At 43.5% G+C, this 20,114-nt stretch overlaps 1 protein-coding gene across 1 annotated transcript in view; it reads left to right on the forward strand.

The window, feature by feature from the left end:
- The window catches only part of LOC106635848 (uncharacterized), a 148,337-nt gene that overhangs the window by 126,796 nt on the left and 1,427 nt on the right, over nt 1-20,114 (forward strand). The window contains exons 4-9 of the mRNA XM_089592059.1: nt 3,884-3,951; nt 4,045-4,299; nt 4,363-4,581; nt 7,632-7,854; nt 15,921-16,069; nt 18,535-18,816. Of these exons, the coding sequence (XP_089448185.1) occupies nt 3,884-3,951; nt 4,045-4,299; nt 4,363-4,581; nt 7,632-7,854; nt 15,921-16,069; nt 18,535-18,816 (1,196 nt within the window). The remainder of the gene's footprint in view (nt 1-3,883; nt 3,952-4,044; nt 4,300-4,362; nt 4,582-7,631; nt 7,855-15,920; nt 16,070-18,534; nt 18,817-20,114) is intronic.

Consider the following 20,114-nt stretch of genomic DNA (forward strand, 5'->3'; position numbering starts at 1 on the left):
GTCCTCACTTTCTTTACGAGACCCCGTTATGTGTTAAGGCAGCCGCAACAGCAACTTTCTAACCATAAAGCGGGAGAGGGTAGGGGGGAGGGGTGAAAGTACAAGTATCATCGTTAAAAATTACGAAAAGACAAACGACACCGTACTCCGGGGGGGGGGGCGTGTTACAGCGGGCGACATTTCATCGTGGCAATGACGGCAGGAGACAGTCTCTCTCTCGAGAAAAAAAAAAAAAAAAGAAAATACCTGCAGGGTAGGGAAGAAGAAGAAAAAAGGGAAAATAAACGGGGAAAGGGTCATAAACGAGCTTCCGGTGGATGAGAAATATTCACAGTCGGATAAAGTGTATAATAAGAGGGAAAGAAAGGGCCGGGAAAGTTTACGCGGCGCGGCGCAAAAAATATATATACATGCGCGTACGGGAGAAGCTCTGATTGAGAGCGGAAAGAAAAGTTAAGGGAGCCAGAGGGGGAGGGGGTGGAATATGTGGCGCAGCTGCATGGAAACGCGGAAATCGTGCGATTTCATACTCTCCTTTTTTCCGAACCGACTGGAGATAAGCTTTCGGGAGAATCTCTTTTTTTTTTCTTCATTCGAGTCTCGTGAGGTGGCTTCTACGTACCTTTGTTGGTTGCCAATGAGTGGCATCGCTTTTAAATAATCATTTTTGCAAATCAGATGCAGTATGTGTTTGATAAAAAAAAAACTTTTTTCCCCACGCGTAGAGTATACAACGAAACGGTACAAAAGACGCTGAAGGAGATTGAGATGCAGAGCTGGAGTTTAATTAATCTAATGGAAACTAACGAATGACTGGCCTTTATTAGGTGTACTTATTCGTTCGTGAAACTGAAAAAGTAGAATAGATGTTGGCAGTTAGTTGAGGACCCAAAGAGATTCCTAATGAGAGAAGAGACTACTGAATTAAAAAAAAAAAAAAAATTAGGTGAAAACGTGTCTAATATCATACTTGGGCATTATTTTTTTCCTCAATAAAGTGCATTTACTTTGCTAACAAAAATTTGTATTCATCACTACATAACGTTAGCATAGATAATGCATAACAGTTTTAGCGAAACATCAAATTTTTTGAAAATTAAAAAAGTATTCGTGCTCAAGGCTGATCATGGGTTTTATCTAAAAACAGCGTTCATTCCCTTTCGATTTAAGGTTTTGTATTTTGTGCCGTTTAATTCATAAACCCATGAACAATATTTAGTAGCTGTACAGATAAAATACCCTAAAAATAAAACAAATTCTTTGTAGTTTACACCTGACCTGTCGCTTACAAAAACAACGTAAATTTCTATAAAACATAACGATTTCTATGTTTAAATCACCTGTAAATTTCGAGCCGTGGCCATTCATCAAATAAGATTGAATGAAACAGAATTCGTTCGCGTTGAGTGTCACGTTGATCGAATTTCAAGTTAAACGTGAAAACATTCAGTCGAGCTTTCTTTATGCCCCGTAATGGCGCTTGGGCATGAATTTTAACGCAACGACAATTAAAGTATATACGACAGTCACCGTCGGAACGCAACGAAAGAACCCCCAGCCAAGCGGGGAGTCGACGAAAATTTCACCGCCAGCAAATTCAATCAGCAATCATTACAAAACTGTCGCGGCGCGCACTTAACTCCATACCACCACCCCCGCCCCCCCCCCTCCAGTGTCTTGGGCGCACGAGCCCAAGTTATACTCCTCAGCTCCGCGGCAGCTCGGCTCATTCGATTAAAAAGTTACGTAGTCGGACGGTTTTGCGTCCCGTTCTCGCAGCGTTCTTAGCAAGCGAATGACGTTACGACAGCCCTCCCCCAGGCGTGACGACTTTTGTTTGGTAATGCAGAGGAGACAGCTATGGGTGCGTTTTTTTTTCTTTTTTCTTTATTTTTTTTTTTTATCAATTATACGTTTTTCGACGCGCTCACGATAACAAATATTTCATTGGCAACTAAATCGGTGATTTATGATCAACTCTCGCGAGGACGACCATCGATGTGAAACATTTGATTGGCGATTAATTACAGTTTCCTCTTATTTTCCCGCATTAAAAATAAACGTTTTACTGTACATCATCCGTGTGAAATGGTAACAGAAGTACTCTCAAAATCTAGTCAGAAATCAATATCTTGGGGTGCTTGTGCACTGGTTTGACAAAAACTCTAAAAAAAAAATAACGAAACAAGCCCACAACGGTTACTCACCTGGTCTATATAGATAAATGAATAAAAAGTGATTGATAATAACAATTAAATTACAACTTTACGCTCCGACCCACTTGAGTTTCACAGTCTATAGGTGGTACGCGTTACGAAAAATTCTATTTCCGCGCCCACACATGGTGTATGCAATGCGGTAAAAGTGCAAAATCCATTGTTCGGTATAGATTTGTGTACGCGCGTATATGCATGTACATGTATCGAATATAAAAATTCAGCGATGCAAAGTCTTTTTGTCTCCGTAGACGCGCGTACAAAAGAAATCCACGCAGGTGTACAGATACGCACGCGCCCGCCACTCAAATCGCTTTTTCCGAGCCGCTGACTCGTGAAACGTCAAGATACGCCGACACCTACACACCTCGTACACGTGCGTACTAGTACAACGTTTTGGAATTTTCCTTTTTTTTCTTTTTCTTTTTTTTTTTTTTTTTTTTTTTCACAAACGTCATCTCCGCGGTACTTTGTACCTCGAAGATGAGTCGAGAGAGGCTGTTTTCACCAATTCGTATGCCTCGCCCATTAATTCACACTCCACACGCGACGAAGCAACTGCAGGGCAAAGTTCTTTGTTTTCGCTGTGAATTAAATTTATCGAACGATCAGCACATCCGATCGACCGAATCGTTCCGAGTGAGTGCACCGCCTCTCTCCCCACGGGACGAGTAATAATTTCGCGGCTTTGGCGCTGAAAATAATGAATCACTCGGCGCAGAGACAGGCTGGCGTGTGTGTATATGTTATATACATGTAGGTACGAGAGTGTAACGATTGATATGCATTAGAGGCAGCTACGGGTGCGTGTATAATACACAAGTATGTTTTAGCCCGGGAATTTCGATGGGGATTAATAATGTACGCGACGGCGGTACTCGTACGCCCATCGTCTATATATATTTGAAATTGGCTTCCAAATGTACATTAGTGATCGGATTTGGCTGTGTGTGCGGCAAAAGAGGTACTCGAGATTATTTTGGTACTCGTGGGCGATAAATTATCCAGCGTCTGCTGTGATTTCGCGGTGTTTCGTATATACTAATAAAAATACTTTTGTTTATTTTTTTATTTTTTCATTATACATTACAATCCACCGGTCCACTAGTTGCAGAGTTCAGTCGTTCACCAAACATGATTTAATTTCTTCACGCGACGAGACAAAAATCCAACATTTTCGCCGAATAAGGAAGCAAAAAACCCATCCAGCGGAGCGTAAAATCGCGCGGTTGGTTGGACTCGGGAGCGTTAGAAAATCATTGGAAGAGCGAAGGTGAAGGAAAAAAAAAAAAAAAAAAAGAAGAAAAGAAATAAATAAAAAATGAAAAACAAATAAGGACTCTGTCGTCTCGGGTCTCGTTAAAACGCGAACACTCGACTTGACGTGGGCGATTACTTGCTGCTCGAACGGTCGCGAAAACGATGATTCGGGTTGAAACGCGGAGCCTTCCGCCCCAGAGTTGCTTGATGGGACGGAATTAATGCGAATGGTCGCGGGGTCAGAGAACTGCAGTTCGTATACACGTGTGGGGTTATAAAATTGATGAAAATCGTGGAAAGTCATTAAAACGATTTTTCAACGATCGATGACCCGCCACAAGTAAATTTCGCACCGATAAAAAGGAAAATGCATGTAATGATAATTATTCGCACTTGTTTGATTTCAGGAATGGAAGGTGCAATCGGTGCGTAGTGATGTACGAGAGGCACCCCAACGTCATCCAGTACAAAGAGAGTGAGTGACAGTATACATATTACCTACACGCTTTGTTCAAAATGCGAGACATCGCTTGACAACTTGGTGGTTTTTTTCTTTACCCCCAAACAGCAATATGCAGAAGCGACGACTCCGCGGACCTGTGCAATCAGCTCGACGGCGACGCGGCCCTGCTCTCCCTCTTCCGGTACAACGCGTCGCCCACCCCCTGCCCCTTCCCCGGGCCCCTCGAGTTTCTCTACATGCGCAGCGACGACCACAAGGCGTGCACGGCCCCGCTGTCCCAGGCCGACGCCTGCACCCAGGACTCCAAGCTGTTTCTGCGCTACATGGCCTGTGCCGACGTACCAGGCACCGAGAGCTACAGTAAGCATCGGCTATTTTTTTTTGCTCGTCCCGCAAAGCATCGCTGATGAAAAAATCCTTCAGACGTCGAGATGGAGTGCCTGGCCACGTGGAAGGAGGGCAGCACGCAGTACTTGGTGGCGAGGCTCAACGGGACCGGAATAGTGAACGACGAGGGTAGATACCGGTGCTTCGCCTACGCAAAGTCGGGCAACACGTGGAACCTGGCCCAAAGTGGGGACGCGAGCTGCAGCGGCCTCCTCAGTCCCACCGAGGGCTCCAAGACCCTCAACATGACTCAGAGTGAGCTTTACCGACACGTATCCGCTATATATTGTAATGTGCTTGATATTTTTTGCAACGACCCGACCTCCAGTTGGAGTCGGGGTGTCGAGGGTTTTAAGAATCCTTGGGAAGCACGGCTGTTGCGAATCAAATCTCCAAGGCCGTAAATTAGAGGGGCTTATCAGAGTGGCAAGACGGAGCGGGCAAAAACTTTAAATATCCTCTTGCGCGCGTGGACTACGGGGGGGGGGTGCGCCTACACTTGTACCCGGGGCAGCGAGTCCTGGGAGAATAAACGAGCCCCCCCATAGGGAGGGGGGGGGTGGAAAAATTTCATATTTCACAAAAAGCCAACGCGGCCGGCGTCGGACGGGCTACAGCATGTTCATATTTCAGATCACGATGGGCAGCCGTGCCCCATCGCGCGATAAATTTGACTCGGGCCCCTAAGCAGCTTAAAAACTTCCCTGGGCTGCAACAGCGGGGCGGCTCTCCTCCCGCACCTTTTTTTATCAGCTTCACCTGCTCCACGCTCTTTCCGTACTCTGCTGTACGTTTGGTACATCTTCGGGGGTGGGCGACGTCTCGTCGTCATTAGACTTCCAATTTTTTTTTTTTTTTTTTTTTTTTACGATTCGTCCGTCTCTTCTTTGCGGTCCGTTGAGTTTTCTTGGGTCGTATTTTGTTAGCTTGGAGAACAATTTTTAACTACGTACGTCAATCTAATATCAGAATTTTCGTTACTCTCTGATTACAACAGACTTGCGTACTTATAGGCATAATGTTTTCATGAATTTTTCAGTACTTGCAAAGAACATTTTTTTTCCTAAATCAATTATTTTGGCTGAAAAAACTTTTCATCCGTCTCTATTTTACAATAAACTATTTACAATAAAAAAATTATTGTCTCGTGGATAAGTGCAATACATTTTAGATATTACAACAAATTGTAAAGTGTTCAAAATGAAATGTTCAAATACTTTTCGAATACTTAAACTCTTTTACATTTCTTGTTCCTTACAACGCAATGATTTTGATAAAAAAAAATGGTGTCCAACTCTGTGATATAAAAGTAATAATTGAAATATTGTTTCGAGCATAAATAGTGTATCATAAATTTAGCAAAAAATTACATTTATAAAAAAGAATATTTTAAAGTATAATAATATTGCCTCATTATCTTAAAAAAAATATTTTAGTGGCTTAAATGGTGTATACCGATTGATGGTGATTATTTTATTGATTTTCTACGAATAACATATGACAAATATTTAATTATTTTTTGATTAAGCAGATTTATTTATTCACTCTCAATCAACGTGCGTGTACTAATTAATTTTTTCCTTCCTTTCACAAACTTGAATCATGGAAACAAGAAAAAGATACACACATGCCTTTGAGAAACGACTTTTCATGATTGTTTTGCACAATTTTCAAAAAAAAAGAAAACGTAAGCAATTTTAACGTTCTGTTGGTTCAAAAGTAAAAGCTATTGTGCTGGCAAGACCTACAATTCGTTTGTACCCTTAAATTAGCAAATTGTAGTTTTTTCCTTTGTAGTGACGTTTTCGAAAACTACAAAACCACCCTATCCACGACTCGTGTACATTGTAAGCTTTTCACCAAAAATTTCATGTATATACATGCACTGAAGACAAACGCTGCTCGTCGGAACAAAGACAGCACTCGCAAATTGAAAAATCCATTCCGAAAAAAAAAAAAAAAAAAAAAAAATCGAGGAAAGAACCCAAAATTGTGCCCCGGCAAAACGAAAGAAAAAAAAAAGAAAAAAAAAAGCTCTTCACTCCATCGACACTCGCGTAGCTCGTTAGCAAGCTCGCTGTTCCAAATATTAACCCGCATGCATGAATCAGTATATATATATATATAATTATTTCTCTCGCGCCAGCCGTCGCGCCGGGGCACTCTATACACCGAATGACGTGCTCCGACGATTCACCCCCGATTTGTACGTATACGTCGCCGGTGCCCGCACTGTATGTAGGGCGCGTGGACGGCCTGAAATTCATTACGCGCGGAAGCGAGGAGGGAAATCCGGGCGAGCGATAAGCGATTAATCCAGACGGATCGCTCGATAATACAAGTTCCGGTCGGCTCGTCGAGACGGACCCGCCCGGGGAAAAAAACAGTTAGGGAGAAACGTGAGCAGCTCTCCCCCCCCCCGTCCAAAGGGACAAACAAAGGAGGAGGAGCGCGCGTGAGCGATGCGTGCCAGGGCCCTCTCTGGAGAGAGACAGAGAGGTATTAGCGCCCCGTCACGCGTTAATATTAATTTCCCTCTGCGCGTGGGGGGTTTGTTTGTCCTCGGAGCTTAGCTCAGCGTACACAACGACAGACTGGATTTCGCACCCCCCCCCCCCAAGATTCATATCGTGTGTGGTGTCGTCGCGTTTTATTTCACGTCCCCGACTAATGGTTTGTAATTACCGCAGAGCTCGTGCAAGTCTGCGGTTTCGTCACTCGTGTGTTGCTCAAGAACAACGGGAATTCATGTTACTTTCCGACTTTTTAGTCAATGATGATCATTTTAAACGCATATACGAAAATTATCGACTATGCCGGTGTAACAACGGCCCACTCGAGCGTTGAACGATACGAATGATGGGGAAGAGGAAAAAAAAAAAAAAAAAAAAAACAAGGGTGATAAATTGTAAGTGACAAGCCCGCGACGCTAATCAATAATTCATTGTCAGGTGGTGTAACGGGGACAAATAAATAAAATCGTGAATATTTCACTGTCAGCTGCACGTCGTATCTATATATACGTCTACTCTAAAAATAAATGGAAGAACCAAAAAATAAAATAATTCTCGATCACGCACCCCCTCTTGTACCCTCCCTCTAGTCCTTCTGGACCCACTCCCTCTCTGCCAATCATCCCCAACAACACCCCCGTGTCACTTGGCCTTCTCCTCAGTGACGCGTGTGGACTACGTATGTGCATTGTTATGCAAGAGGGAGGAGGGGGAGGCACGAAAATCCACCCTTGCGTGATATTATTATTATTATTATTATTATTGTTGTTGGTGTTGTTGTGCTTTCAACAGAATCTGAATCGTCCAAGTGTACGTATCCCAGCTGGCTGGTCAAGCCGTACTCGTGGGTCGCCCTGGATCTTAAAGCCTCGACGCGGCTGCTCGCCTCATCTGTTAATGTCACCATACTCGATCAACACGAGACGCTCTACGCCTGTCACTCCGTTGCGAGGAATACCAAGGGTCAGTTGGATTTGGATCGATTTCAGATTGTCGCCCGAGCTACGAGGGGCTGGTGAGTTGATTCCTTTATCCTTTCGACATCAATGAAAAGTCAACCTTACAAATGGATAAGCAGTTTAGGAAAATTAATGCCGTCGCATCTTTTTATGCAAAAATCACGTGTAATGTACTAAGTTTGAAACAAAATACTGAGAGGTAAGTGTTTCGATGCACTTTTCGTAACAGTGAATTTACGACGAAAGGAAAATGTAATTAAAAATAATAACTCCGCGCTACAATGTTGCAGCGCAAAAGGAGTGCGCTGTGATAAAACCCGGCCTCAAAACATTTTCCGTCCGCAAAAAAAAGGGGGGTGGGGGAACAACAACAACAACAACTTCTTTTTCACGTGGGCGAAACTCTGATTTACGCCCGAAACGAAGCCGCGTGTGTCCACTCATTTTGCAAATTCTGATTTACGCGTAGCCCCGCGCGCGTACGTATAGTTCCAAAACGAGTACGTGCGAGAAAAACGAAGCATGTAAACCTTTTTTTTTTAGTTCGCAGAAAACAGCGGGTGCAATTACCGTATTGTACGCACGCTCGCGTCCAAGCTTGGAAAGATAAAAATTTTTGCATCCCCACGAAAAAGACGACGATTTATCTTTCTTTCTTTCTTATGTTTTGGCTTACTTTTTGACAGTGAAACAGGGGAATCCTCAAAGCACGACCCCCAACCTCTGGGTAGTGTAAAAAGTACACACTCCCGCGAGCATTGTGACTTTCAATTAAAGATTACTTCGCGACCCCCGAATTCTTTAAAATTCCCCAACAATCCGTTCCACTGGATGCTCCGTACATTTTGTGGAAAACAAAAGTACACGATAGATACCCCGTAATCTCGTGTTGAAAGCCCCAATGCGAAATTGCCCGCGAAGTGCAGAGGCCAAATGAAAGGATCTCTCAGAGCTCAACACGTTTTTGGAATCATGACGAGCCGAGGGAGGGAAAAAACAAAAGTAATAATAACGCCGTAAAAACGAGCGAACAAACGAACAGATGGATGGGCGAGAAGAAAAGGGGGTGAAAATTGATAATCCAACATGGAATCGGAAACACACGCGCGCGCAGTGTTGAAACCGGTACAAAAGTTCGGCCGCCCCTGTAATCCTCCCCCCGAATAACGAGCGAATCGTGCCCTGTCGCCCGACCCACTGGAAAACAAAAGCTACAAGAGCAACCCCCACCCCATGAATAACACAAAAGCTGGTGCTGTTATACCGAAAGGGGGTTTTAAAATAATCTTGCGGCGAACAGAGCGCGAGTAACAAAAAAAATTTTTTTCCGAAAAATCCGCCCGTGAAGATGGATTAGGCGCACGCAAGCTTGTATTGATCCCCCGGGGATCGACGGTGTGAAAGAATAAAAACGAATGAAATGAACGACGTGGAAAAATTCGAGCCCCGAGTTTTATATCGGGAATAAGCTCCTCTGTCATGTTTTCGGTGTATTTCAATATTCACCGATTGGGTTATTTTTGAGCTGCAAGTGTTCTCTCGCGCGAAATAAAAAAAAAATTAGTTCCCAACTCTTCCTCCTGCACTGATTTTCCAGCCTGAATTTCGTTGTTCTTTACTTGGAGCCTTTTCCAGCTTTTTTCATCCACACTCCAAGACACAACCTTATCGGACTGATATTTACGAGGTCTTGTTCTCTTTTTCTCTGCAGAGAGTATAGTGCATTCGGTGATAAAAAGTATTGCCAGGGAGAAATATTGCAGATTAGTATACTCTTTTCAACAATTATCCTTTTCCCTCTCGCCCTGAAAATAAATAACTCGGTATGTATTGTGCGCCTGACCTTTTTTTCAACCTTACTTTGCTGTGCTGAATATTATTGTACGCTATAACGAATGAAAATGTTTATCGTGGCTAAAATCTCGAAAAACAAAGTACCGAGTATTATTAATCGCACAGAGCGTACCAGAAAAATAGTTGTTTTTTTTTTTTTTTAAACAGGCAAATCGCTCGTTTAATGGTTCCCAGGTCTTACAAGATAATTCAGTTGCGAGTGTTACACCGTAACTACTTCATGATTTCTGATAACGGGGCGAGTGCACGTTTTATAGGTAGGTATAGAGTATAAACGTAGGTACCTCTCGTATATTTGAAAAAGTATGTTTTTAATTGGCGCGGCTATCGTGTGCTCTGTATAATTAAAGACGGCCATAAAAATTTTTCCTCTCGCTCGGAAATTTAATTTCTCCCCCGTAAGTAATGCGTTGAGATTCATTGCCTCGTATTGTGGTTTTTCTTGTAATTTTTTACAATCATCGCTGCAACGAGCGAAATTGTAAAATCGTCGGGAATAAAAGTGTTTAATTTCGTTTAACGAAGCGAAGTATGGAATTAAAACATGAATAAGCGCGAAGCGAGAAATGTTCAAAGGAGACCTGGAGAGAAGGAACATTGTAAAAAAAAAGGGGACGAGTGTTGCGTGAAACGGAGAAATAACTTTGGGAAGTGTTTCAATCGCGTTATTGAGGACTGAGGGAGTGAGTCCTCCTTTTGCCGAAACATCGCACTGCAGTCTTTCCGTACCAATGATTTTTAATGACTATCTTGATGTGTTTTTTTTTTTTTTTTTTTTTTTTTTATATACTCCTCTTTGTACATGAATGGCAATTTCTTCAAAGTATCGTGTATACTCATTTACTCGAGTGAACAGTGAGGAAATGGAACGGTTGAGTATTAAGGTCAACTAGTTTGCACAAAAAGTGTAATTTTCTCATAAAATTGTTGGATGAAAATCGTCAGAAAAAAAAAAAAAAAAAAAAAAAAAAAAAAAAAAGTACTATTAGTAATTTCTTCGATCCAAAAGTCGCGTAAGATACAACAATTATCAGAATGTTGAAGCAAAAGGGTCTGTCCTCTCGAAGCCGCCAATTCCACCCAAAAATCGCAGGAAATAACAACCTGCGTGATGTTGCGCGGGGGTTGTACGAGAAATGCCTTGTGCAAAACTAATTGCCAGTGCCGGAGTAAGCCCCTCGGAGCGCCGAAGTAAAACATCGCGCGCAACTTCCTGCTCTCTAATTAATATACGGCACGCGCGCGAAGGACGACGACAGAGGGAGGAAAATAAAGAAAAGGCCCAGGAAATGAATTTTCATTTCGGAATTCTTGCGGGCTTTTTGGGATCTTAGGTTTCCGCTGTTTCACCGCGGGATGCTTTGCATTTTTCGTTTCGTTTCGCTTGCGCCCCACACGCATTTTTTATTTCATTTTCATTGTCTCACCTGCCGCGCTCGCGGTAGTAGCAAATAGTAAGGATTAAGATAAAAAAAGTTACCTGTTATATTTGCTGTGCACCTTGTAACCAGAAATAATTATTTGATACAGCCACGAGCTCAAACGAGAGTTTCTTGGGTTAAAATGCTCGTACGGGGATGGAAATAATTCTATCGCATTGAAACCGGGGGGCTCCGGGTAACGGGAGTTTATGAATTTCGCTCCAATGTACGACAGCGCTGTACACTCCACGAAAAAAAAAAGGAAAGGAAAAAAAAAAACAAGAAAAAAAGGGGGTGCAGAAAAATAGAGGGAAATAATGCCGGAGCAATCATGCTGGCTTCCTCGAATGCATATATACATGGATTTCGCGGGCAGGGAGGAAAGAAGTGAGCGCGTCGCGTGAGCAAAGTCATTTTGAGAGACTCTATCGGGAGAAAGAACGCGAGGAAGAAAACCAGACTTGGTATGTATATATACGTGTGTGTATAACTTTCTTTTCAACATCACGAACGAACCCGGGCGTACACGAGCGCGCGTGGGCTTGCGATTTGTCGCTCATCTCGTTTTTCGGGGAACAATCGTAAGGCTGGCTTGTTTGGTTTTCTCCGTATGGTTGCAAGTAAGACTAATCGGGATATAGAAGGTTCAGAATAGTATCTACACGTGCCGTTGTGTGAAACTCTGGTGGCAGTATTGTTTCGATTATCGCGTAAAAATACAAAGTGTCGAGCTCGTAAGGACGTTTCTTCGAATTAATGAGCCCGCGAAATCATTCGAACCAATGAAAGTGGAGCGAGAGGAGGAAAAATGAAGGGATAGCTTGGGAGAAATGGTTTTCATACCCGAGTTTCGCGAAAAGTCGTTATTGCCCAAGAAACACATACACGCAGGGAGCAGGGCAAATGTACCAAGGACCATAACGAAGCGGGAGGGGAGGGGGGGTGGTTTGAAATAACTCGGGGCGGGGCATTACAGTGCAGCTTCCGTGTGCGGAACGTGACTCGCACTGTATTCAGCGGATACCAAGCAGCCACCCCTTCTCCGTTCCCTTTCCCCCGCAGCAAGCGATTCGTGTTCAAGACATTTCGCGTGTGCAAACTCATTTTAAATTTCCCCTCCGTTGTTCCCCAAAGGGAAAAGCTCCAGCAGAACGGAACGTGCGAGGGGAATATACCGGGAGAGCGCTCGAAATAATTTTAATAATATCGCTCGTTATAATTGTCGCTCACGGGAGAGTACGGTCGTTAGCACGCACTCTCGCGGAGTCGTTTTTTATTTTAATTATATCGAGGGAGACGGCCTTCTGGTACTCTTTTGGTCGGCTGTACGCATCCGAGCTACTCGCCAATGTCAATTAATCGTGTTTTTTTTTTTTTTTTACATCTAAGTGCTTATAATTTTCGCTCAAGGTAAATTACAAATTAATGAGCTGAGAAAAAGACTTTCCACTAAAAAACGTAGCATAAAAAAATCCGAGCAAATGGAGACTAATTTTCAACGCAAGTAGTACAACCCTACGTATGGTCAGACATTTACTTCAAAGGCCAGTAGAGGTCCTTTTTGCTTGACAAGCGCAGTTTGAAAATGTTGTTTCAAACCTTCCTTACATCTGGAATCACTCGAATGCCCACCACACCTAAACACAGACACATACGATCATTTGGCACCCGAAACACACACAAAAAAAAAAAAAAAAAAAAAAAACATTCTCCAACGTGTCTACATTTTCACGGCTCTCGAGACATACGACTGTCAGTCTCGTACAAAATAAAAGAGGGGAGGAGACGAACAAGGAAAAAAAAAATCCCGGAGCTCGTCGCGGTTGTATTCACGGAAAATATTTCACAAGTGCGAGGTCCGGCGGAACAGCATTTTGGAGTTGCCAACTTCCGGGACCTGTTTTCCAATGCGGTTAAATAAAGTTCGCTCGTCCTGTACCCATGTATATACATCCCCTTACCAACCCCCACAAACTTTTTGAGTAACTCGCGCGTCCGAGACTCTTTTTTCCATGTTCGTTTTCTTTTTCTCTCCACCTCCTTCTTTCTCTATTTTTTTTTTTTTTTCTTTTTTTTTCTTACCAAACGTCAACTTTCGCTCGCTCTTTTAAACGAATTTTTCGACGCCCCGGGGGCTAAAAGTCTACTTTGATTCCCCAAGTCCGAACGTAAGATCGTGGATAACTCGCTTGAAACGCTCTCTCTCTCTCTCTCTCTCTCTCTCTTCCTCTGGTTTTTTTTTCTTCTTATTCTTTCTCTTCTTCAAGTTGAATTCAATGATGATAAGTTTCCTCAAGTTGGCACACAGGGACGAGCGGATTGCGTTGGGTTAATATGGTTTGTTGTGTCAACATGTACACGTAGAAAAAAAAAATCAAATCTCATCTAAATTCTCCTCTGCCTCTCGCGTGATTACTTTGTTGTAGTAGTCACAGATAGTGAGAGCGAGTCCCTCGACACTTTGTAATTCTACACAGTGTAACATATTCATGCCCACGCTTACAAAGTTTGTAACTGGATTTTATACGTACAGTATACGCAACTTTGCCAACTTTATAATTTTGCCCTTTTTTTTATCATCAAAATGGTATACCCACGATATATTTGAGGGAGGGGGAAAAAAAAAAATTCTTTCCAATACAAACATCACTCGCATCGTACCCGCGCACACAAGTTTCCACGTTCCGATTATGGAAAGGGTCTCACAATCACATACCCATGCACGACTTTCCTTCGATTTTCTGACGACTATTCGAATTACCATCGCGCTCGGGTTGGCGAAGGCATACTCCCGCGACTTGTGAACCGAATCACCGAACCACATACATACATATTATACATATATAACACATTCCTTGGCTTTTGTGTGTTTGCGTATATATACGTACGCGATTCAATGGTTACGCTTCTATTTTCAATTCGCCCGATAACCTAGTTTCCCACACCAAAAGGGTAGGCAAATAATTTGATACTGATGGAAAATCCCGAAAAATGGGCCGAGCACTGCGTAGATAAAAAATATGACTCCTACTCGGTTTTTTTAAGTAAAGTTCCTCGTCCAATCGTCTGCAGCTATTCGATGAAAAAAAAAAAAACGACGGGAGATGAGCTCACTATGCTCGGCTGTGGACCATCGTTTCAAAAATATGTAAAAATCCTGTTATTTTCTTTCTCGATCAACTACATTTTACTACACTCACACAGACGCGATAAGATCCCCGTATTTTTTCATTTACCCATCAGGCGCATCGTATCATCACCCTTTTTTCCCGTGCCATTACCGCAAGTAAGTACACTTAAACCGTCGGCCATTGTATAGTACTTTTCGAACCGCTGGGTTTTTTTTTTTTTTTTTTCTTCCCCGATAGCTTCCCACACGCGAGCAATTTAGCCGAGCAGCAGCCGCACGGAGATAACCCGGTATTAAGCAAACCGCAGCGGTAATCGCGTGGCCCTCCGAACGGCCTTTTCTTCCCCCCCCCCTCAGTTCGGTTGAGCGCGTGGCGCGCCCCGGGAGAAAAACGCGACCTTAACGCGCAATTGACATTCGTACGGGGACGTCTCTCGTGGGCCGAGCGGGAAATCGATGGGCCGATTAATCGCTCGCTTCAGCCGTCGCTCGATTTCACGCGAGATCCACGCGGTGGGGTAATTGCTTCCGCGGTTGCGGCCTTTCGAGGGGACTCTCGCTCGAGCCAAGTTTTGCGATTCCGCGAGAAAAATGACGTTGTTCATTTTCCTCCCCCCCTCCCGTCCATCGATATTATTTTTCGTGTGTATTTAGTGGACGTTTTGAATTTTCGGGGGCCACGTGTGCACCGTCAAAGTCATTGAAAAGAAAACTCTCATAGTCATCGAAAGCCCCTTGAAAATATTTACTATTTAAACTTTGAGGGGGCAGTCCTTCGTGCGAATACAACACTCAATCGAATCGAGACATCGGCTATTAACTATTGATGAGGGTTAGGTGGCCAGAGCTTGCATATGCACAATCCGCAAAAAATTGTTTCCCCGATGTAGAATGCATGTACCTACATAGCGCTGTTGATCGCCGATAGAGAGGGACAAGAGATAGCGATTCTGGTGGTTAAGGAATCGCAAAGGGTAAAAAAAATGGAGGAAAAAGAAAAATTTGAGCGCAGATTAGAGCAAAGGGAAGAGAGAGAGAGAGAGGTATGATGAAATGAAATCTTAATTCCCCGGAGATTTGAGGAGCTCGCGACTCTTTTTTTTTTTTCTCTCTCTCTCCTCGTTCATCCACTTTATTCCTTCGAAGCGCGGAGAATCTTCCCTAGGAGCTCCTTGAATTGTCCTTCTTTTCCTCCCCCCGTGCAGATTTACCAGATTTCTAAGAGCACTTTTTTCTCCTCGCTTCTTAGAGAATCAAGCTGCGAAGCTGTGAGCTTTTATCCTCGAGCTGCGCCCTATTGTGGTTAGTTGTGTATCTCAAGTGTCTTTTTTTTTGTTTTTTGTTTTTTTGTTTTTTTTCCTGCAGCACAACTCTCCCTCGGTTCGTTATTTATTCATCGGAATGACGTAGCTCTTAAATACCGACTACGGGCTTACAATCGTGAAAACGTCTATTGAAATCATTTTAAAATTCCATCGCAAATCAGTGAAAATGCTGCGGTGCGTCTGTTGGTTTTTACCATGTAATTCAAGTTGAATTTTAAATTGCTTGATATCACAGAGCAGATGATAATTTTAGTTTTCGAAAAGAGAGAGAGAAAAATCATTGTGGGCTAAGAATTGTCTTTTCTGTAAACTAGAGAAACGTATGATATCCTATTTAAAGTTAAAGAATAGGTGTTGTAACAGTGTGTATATATTTTTTTCTACATTTTCAGCACAAATGGTTTCGTCTGCATGGTGTTCCACAAGAGGGACGACCACGTGATCGAGATGCAGCAGTCCCAAAAGTGGACCCAACAGGACGTCGACGCGTGCGAGCACGGCACCTTCGATCCCCTCTCCGTGCCCTACACGACCTTTATCAGTGAGTTTGCTTGTACTCTACTTACTCCGCTTCAGTTATTTCGAAATAAATGTAGCAGCACGTGAAAAAAGCGTCCCAATTTCCCGTGTATCGGTTGAGCTCGAAAAAGTAACGACTCGCTCGAGATGAGCCTCGACTCTCGCGCACGGGAATTTTTCGATCACAACTCTCGGACACAATATCCGGCTCGTCCGGTGCCGAATCAGCATCGATTCTCCCGCGCCTCCCGCGGAACACGTTCACCACCACACCCCGGCCAGTCAGCTGGAAAATCTCCTCCACCCCCTTTCCTTTCTTTTTCAATCCTTCCCTCCCACACGCTTCGTAGTGGAGCCTTTCTCCGGTAGTACGATCGAAATGTTTATCAGATGCTCGGGCGCATATTTTGATTTTTACTCGATGGAAAAAAAAAAAAAATAGTGTTTCACTAGTCACACTTTGAACATTGTCTTGGCTAAAATGTACGAAGCTTGAATGATGCAACCCAGTGAAGACACGAGTATCAGTATTTATCCGCTGCACGTATAACTTTTTCTATCGCGACAAACACAATTTGTTGATCTCAAGCTGGAAGCTTGTGGGGAAAAAAAAAAAATCTCATCAAACAAGCCGCGTGAAGCGAGCCTACGCGTAAGAACAATATGAGATTATGACGACCCATAGCAACGCGGGAAGGGGAAAAAAAAATCAAACAAAACGAATCTCGTGAAAATAAGGGGGTAAAAAAGAAATATGGAAACCAGAGTCGAGGCAGAGGAGCGAAAAAGCGCGTCACGTATCCGCTGTAAAAATGGAAAAACGCGCGGTGGCGGGGCGCCTTATCGCGAATCGAGAACGTGTATCATATCGCCGAGAAGAAACGCGCTCATGACCATATAAATAAATTAAAAAAAAAGGTTGAATGTGTCGCGCCGCGTCTTAACCATCGATGCGATAGCGCCTTACTACCCGTGTTTGCAATGCTGTATTTTTTTTGCTCTCCTTTATTTTTTACGAAGGGCATGGTAGTTTTCATTCCTCAACATCGTCACGCGATCGGTAGTGTTTCGTTTGAATACGTGTACGGGGAATCGTGTATGTTCAATTTACCGAGTATTTTGTTTGTTTCAATTGTGTTCTTTTAAAACATTTATCATTTACAAGTCGCAAATAAAGCCCATGTATTTGCACACGGTTGAAAAAATCAATTCCCAATTTGAGAGATCGTACAGCAACGAAAAATTGAACTTCCACGTACTTGTGCTACGTATGAATTCAGTTTGTTTTTTTTTTTCCATTCAATCGCAAAAACCTGTAATGAACGCTCAATCACGCAAATACAACCAATCGCTTGAAAATGATCACGGGAAAAATAAAAAAAAAATACAACAGTACGGGTAAATCTGTTGAAAAAAAAAAAATATATATATATATATCCAACCCCCAGGTGAAAGCACGTATGCTGCAATTAAAAACAGCTCTGATCCGCAGGCGGAATTCGTGAGCTCGGCTCCTTAATTTAATACAATTAAAAAAGTCTCGCACGAACGAGCATTTGATACGAGAGTGCCCTCTCTTTTCCTCCCCCGTTTCGTGGTTCTGCAATCGCTGCGGGGCATCGTAATTACCGTTGACAAAAAGGAGAAAAAAGGAAACACTACACGCGTATAGATCGGGACCGGCTTATCGGCGACGCGCCCGAAGAAATAAAGGAAGTAAGGGAGGGAGGCAAAGGGACGCGTAAAATCGATGCATACACGTGGCCAAAGCTAAAAGTGTGTAAGTTGGGGAAGTAGAGAAAATGCATTTTATAATCGAATTAAGCGCCCGATACGGATACCCGGGGGTATGGATATATATATATATCGGGCAATATAACTAGCCTCTTGTACGTATAATATACACATACGTACTTACCGCGCCATACGGTTATCCACCGCCACCTTTTCTCCCTTTTACGAGGTATAACACGTGATTCGCGTGCCGATGAAATTAAGTACCCGCTCTCTCTCCCCAAGTGCGCGACAGCGCATGTTACTGCACGTATGGCTGTGTAAATGTTTTTTTTCTTTTTTTTTTTCTTCCCATACTTTTGTCCCTCACGTGGCGTTGGCAGTTACTTACTGCACTTCCGTACCCTCTCAATCTTCTTTTGTTTTAAACGAGACGTTTACAGCTGCTTGAATTTCAAAAAGCCCCCGTCGAATAACGCTGTTACATGGCGAACGAAATAATATGTTGACCAGCGAGTTGGTACATATATTATATACCAGGGTTTTTTTTAACAATCAACACGAGTAGCTCGATTGTAATTACGATTTTTCTGGAAAAAACGTGCACGTAACGTCGACCGTCCTCAAGTATAACTTTGAAGTTCTTTCCTACACGGGTGTGAGTATAAGGACACTTTTGGCTCTTGTATGTAAAAGCACAATTGACACCGGTTGCCCTTTTATTAAGCCTTAATAAACCATTTGTGCCAACAGCCATGGAACCCATGACGCGGCAGTGCCCGCACCTGGGCCGCTACAACGTCGTCTTCGTGACGAACAAGCCCCCGGCCGGTGGCGAGCCGTCCGTCTGGTCGACGCGCGTCCACGAGCGCATCCACGGGACCTACGAAAACGTCGCCGAAGTGAGAGCCGAACCGACGACTACGCCCCTTCCCGTGCGTTGCCACCACGCGAGCGTCGAGGGCCTCAACATCGGCTGCACCAAGCCCGACCTCATGGAATTCGCCACCGATTGCGCCGACAAGGCGCACTTCAGTGAGTACACACACATACGCACACTTTGAATTTTCATTTCACCAAATTATGGTCGTTCGACTATATCCTTTGGAGAATTGCCTCGAAACAACAAAATTTTCTCGCGACGGGTCCAACCACCGATTCAACGGTCCCGTCGCCCAAAAGCACGTCTCGGCGTACAACGTCTTATCGGATTACCCTTCGACTTTGGGCTCACGAAAGTGAACGCGGGAAAAGGAGGGGGTGGGAGGAACAAGTTTCCGCGGACAGACAGCTACCTCCAAGCGAGAGAGGGAGAGCTTGCAATAGTTAGTTTGCGGCGTAGGGTACGAGCTCCTCCGCCGAGACGTCGTCGACCTTTCCGCTTGGTTTGCTGATGGACATCGCTTGCCCGGCCGAGTTCTCGACCCACCCCTCCCTTCCCTCTCTCCGTGTGTAGCTCCTTGGGCTTGAGCTTCGCTTAATTGATTTCTGCCATCCGTGTGCGCGGACCATCGGGACACTGCGCGGTATATCGCCTTCTTCTTCTTCTTCCCTCGGTATCCTTCTCCTGTGCTGCTACCACTGCTGTATACTATACCCCGGTGGATGAATATTTGAAAGGGAATTCCCAATTAGGGCTGTTTTGTTCGGGACGAGCGGGGAGTTCTCGCAGCTTTTGATGTATTCATGGGAGCTTTGGGGAGCATTTGCCCCGAATCTTGCAGCCGTCAGCTCTTGTTTGAACTTTTCCACGGTTTTTTTTTTCTTTTTCTTTTTTTTTTTTTTTTTTTTTTTTTTTTTTTTTTTTTTTCTTTTCAAAAAACACAACTCGTTAACTTGTATTGTACTCTGCTGAAAACTAGATGACCTGAGCAATTTTCTTGAATTTTTCTTCAAACTGATCCGTTTAGTATTCAGAATGACATTCAAGTTATTTTCAAGCATCATGACTATGCTCGTGTTTAAAATAATATTGTGAAGCCTAAAAGGTATACTACCACCTGAAACTGAGCTTTGAGCTTTCCAATGTATCCACACAAGTGGTGGAGATCACAAAAGGAACCTAAAATCCATCTATAAATCAAAGTGAGCGCGGAAAGTGTACAAAAACAGTATCAGGCCATACAAAATTAGATCCTTGTTTTTTTTATTTCTCGTGACCCCGTTAGAGAAGGAAAAAAAAAAAAAAAAAAAGAAAGAAAAAGAGACGTACAAAGTGGGTAAAAATATAAAAATCAGGTCCAATTCCCAGTTCACCACGAAGCCTCGAGGCGTAACTTTTTTCGCCGGCAACCGATGATGTAACTCTCCAGCAGTGCTAAGAAATCCCGTCA

This window comes from Copidosoma floridanum, unplaced genomic scaffold, assembly GCF_036245765.1.
Source record: "Copidosoma floridanum isolate Cflo_tuat_1 unplaced genomic scaffold, Cflo_Japanese_pri ptg000014l, whole genome shotgun sequence".
Taxonomy (NCBI): Eukaryota; Metazoa; Arthropoda; class Insecta; order Hymenoptera; family Encyrtidae; genus Copidosoma; species Copidosoma floridanum.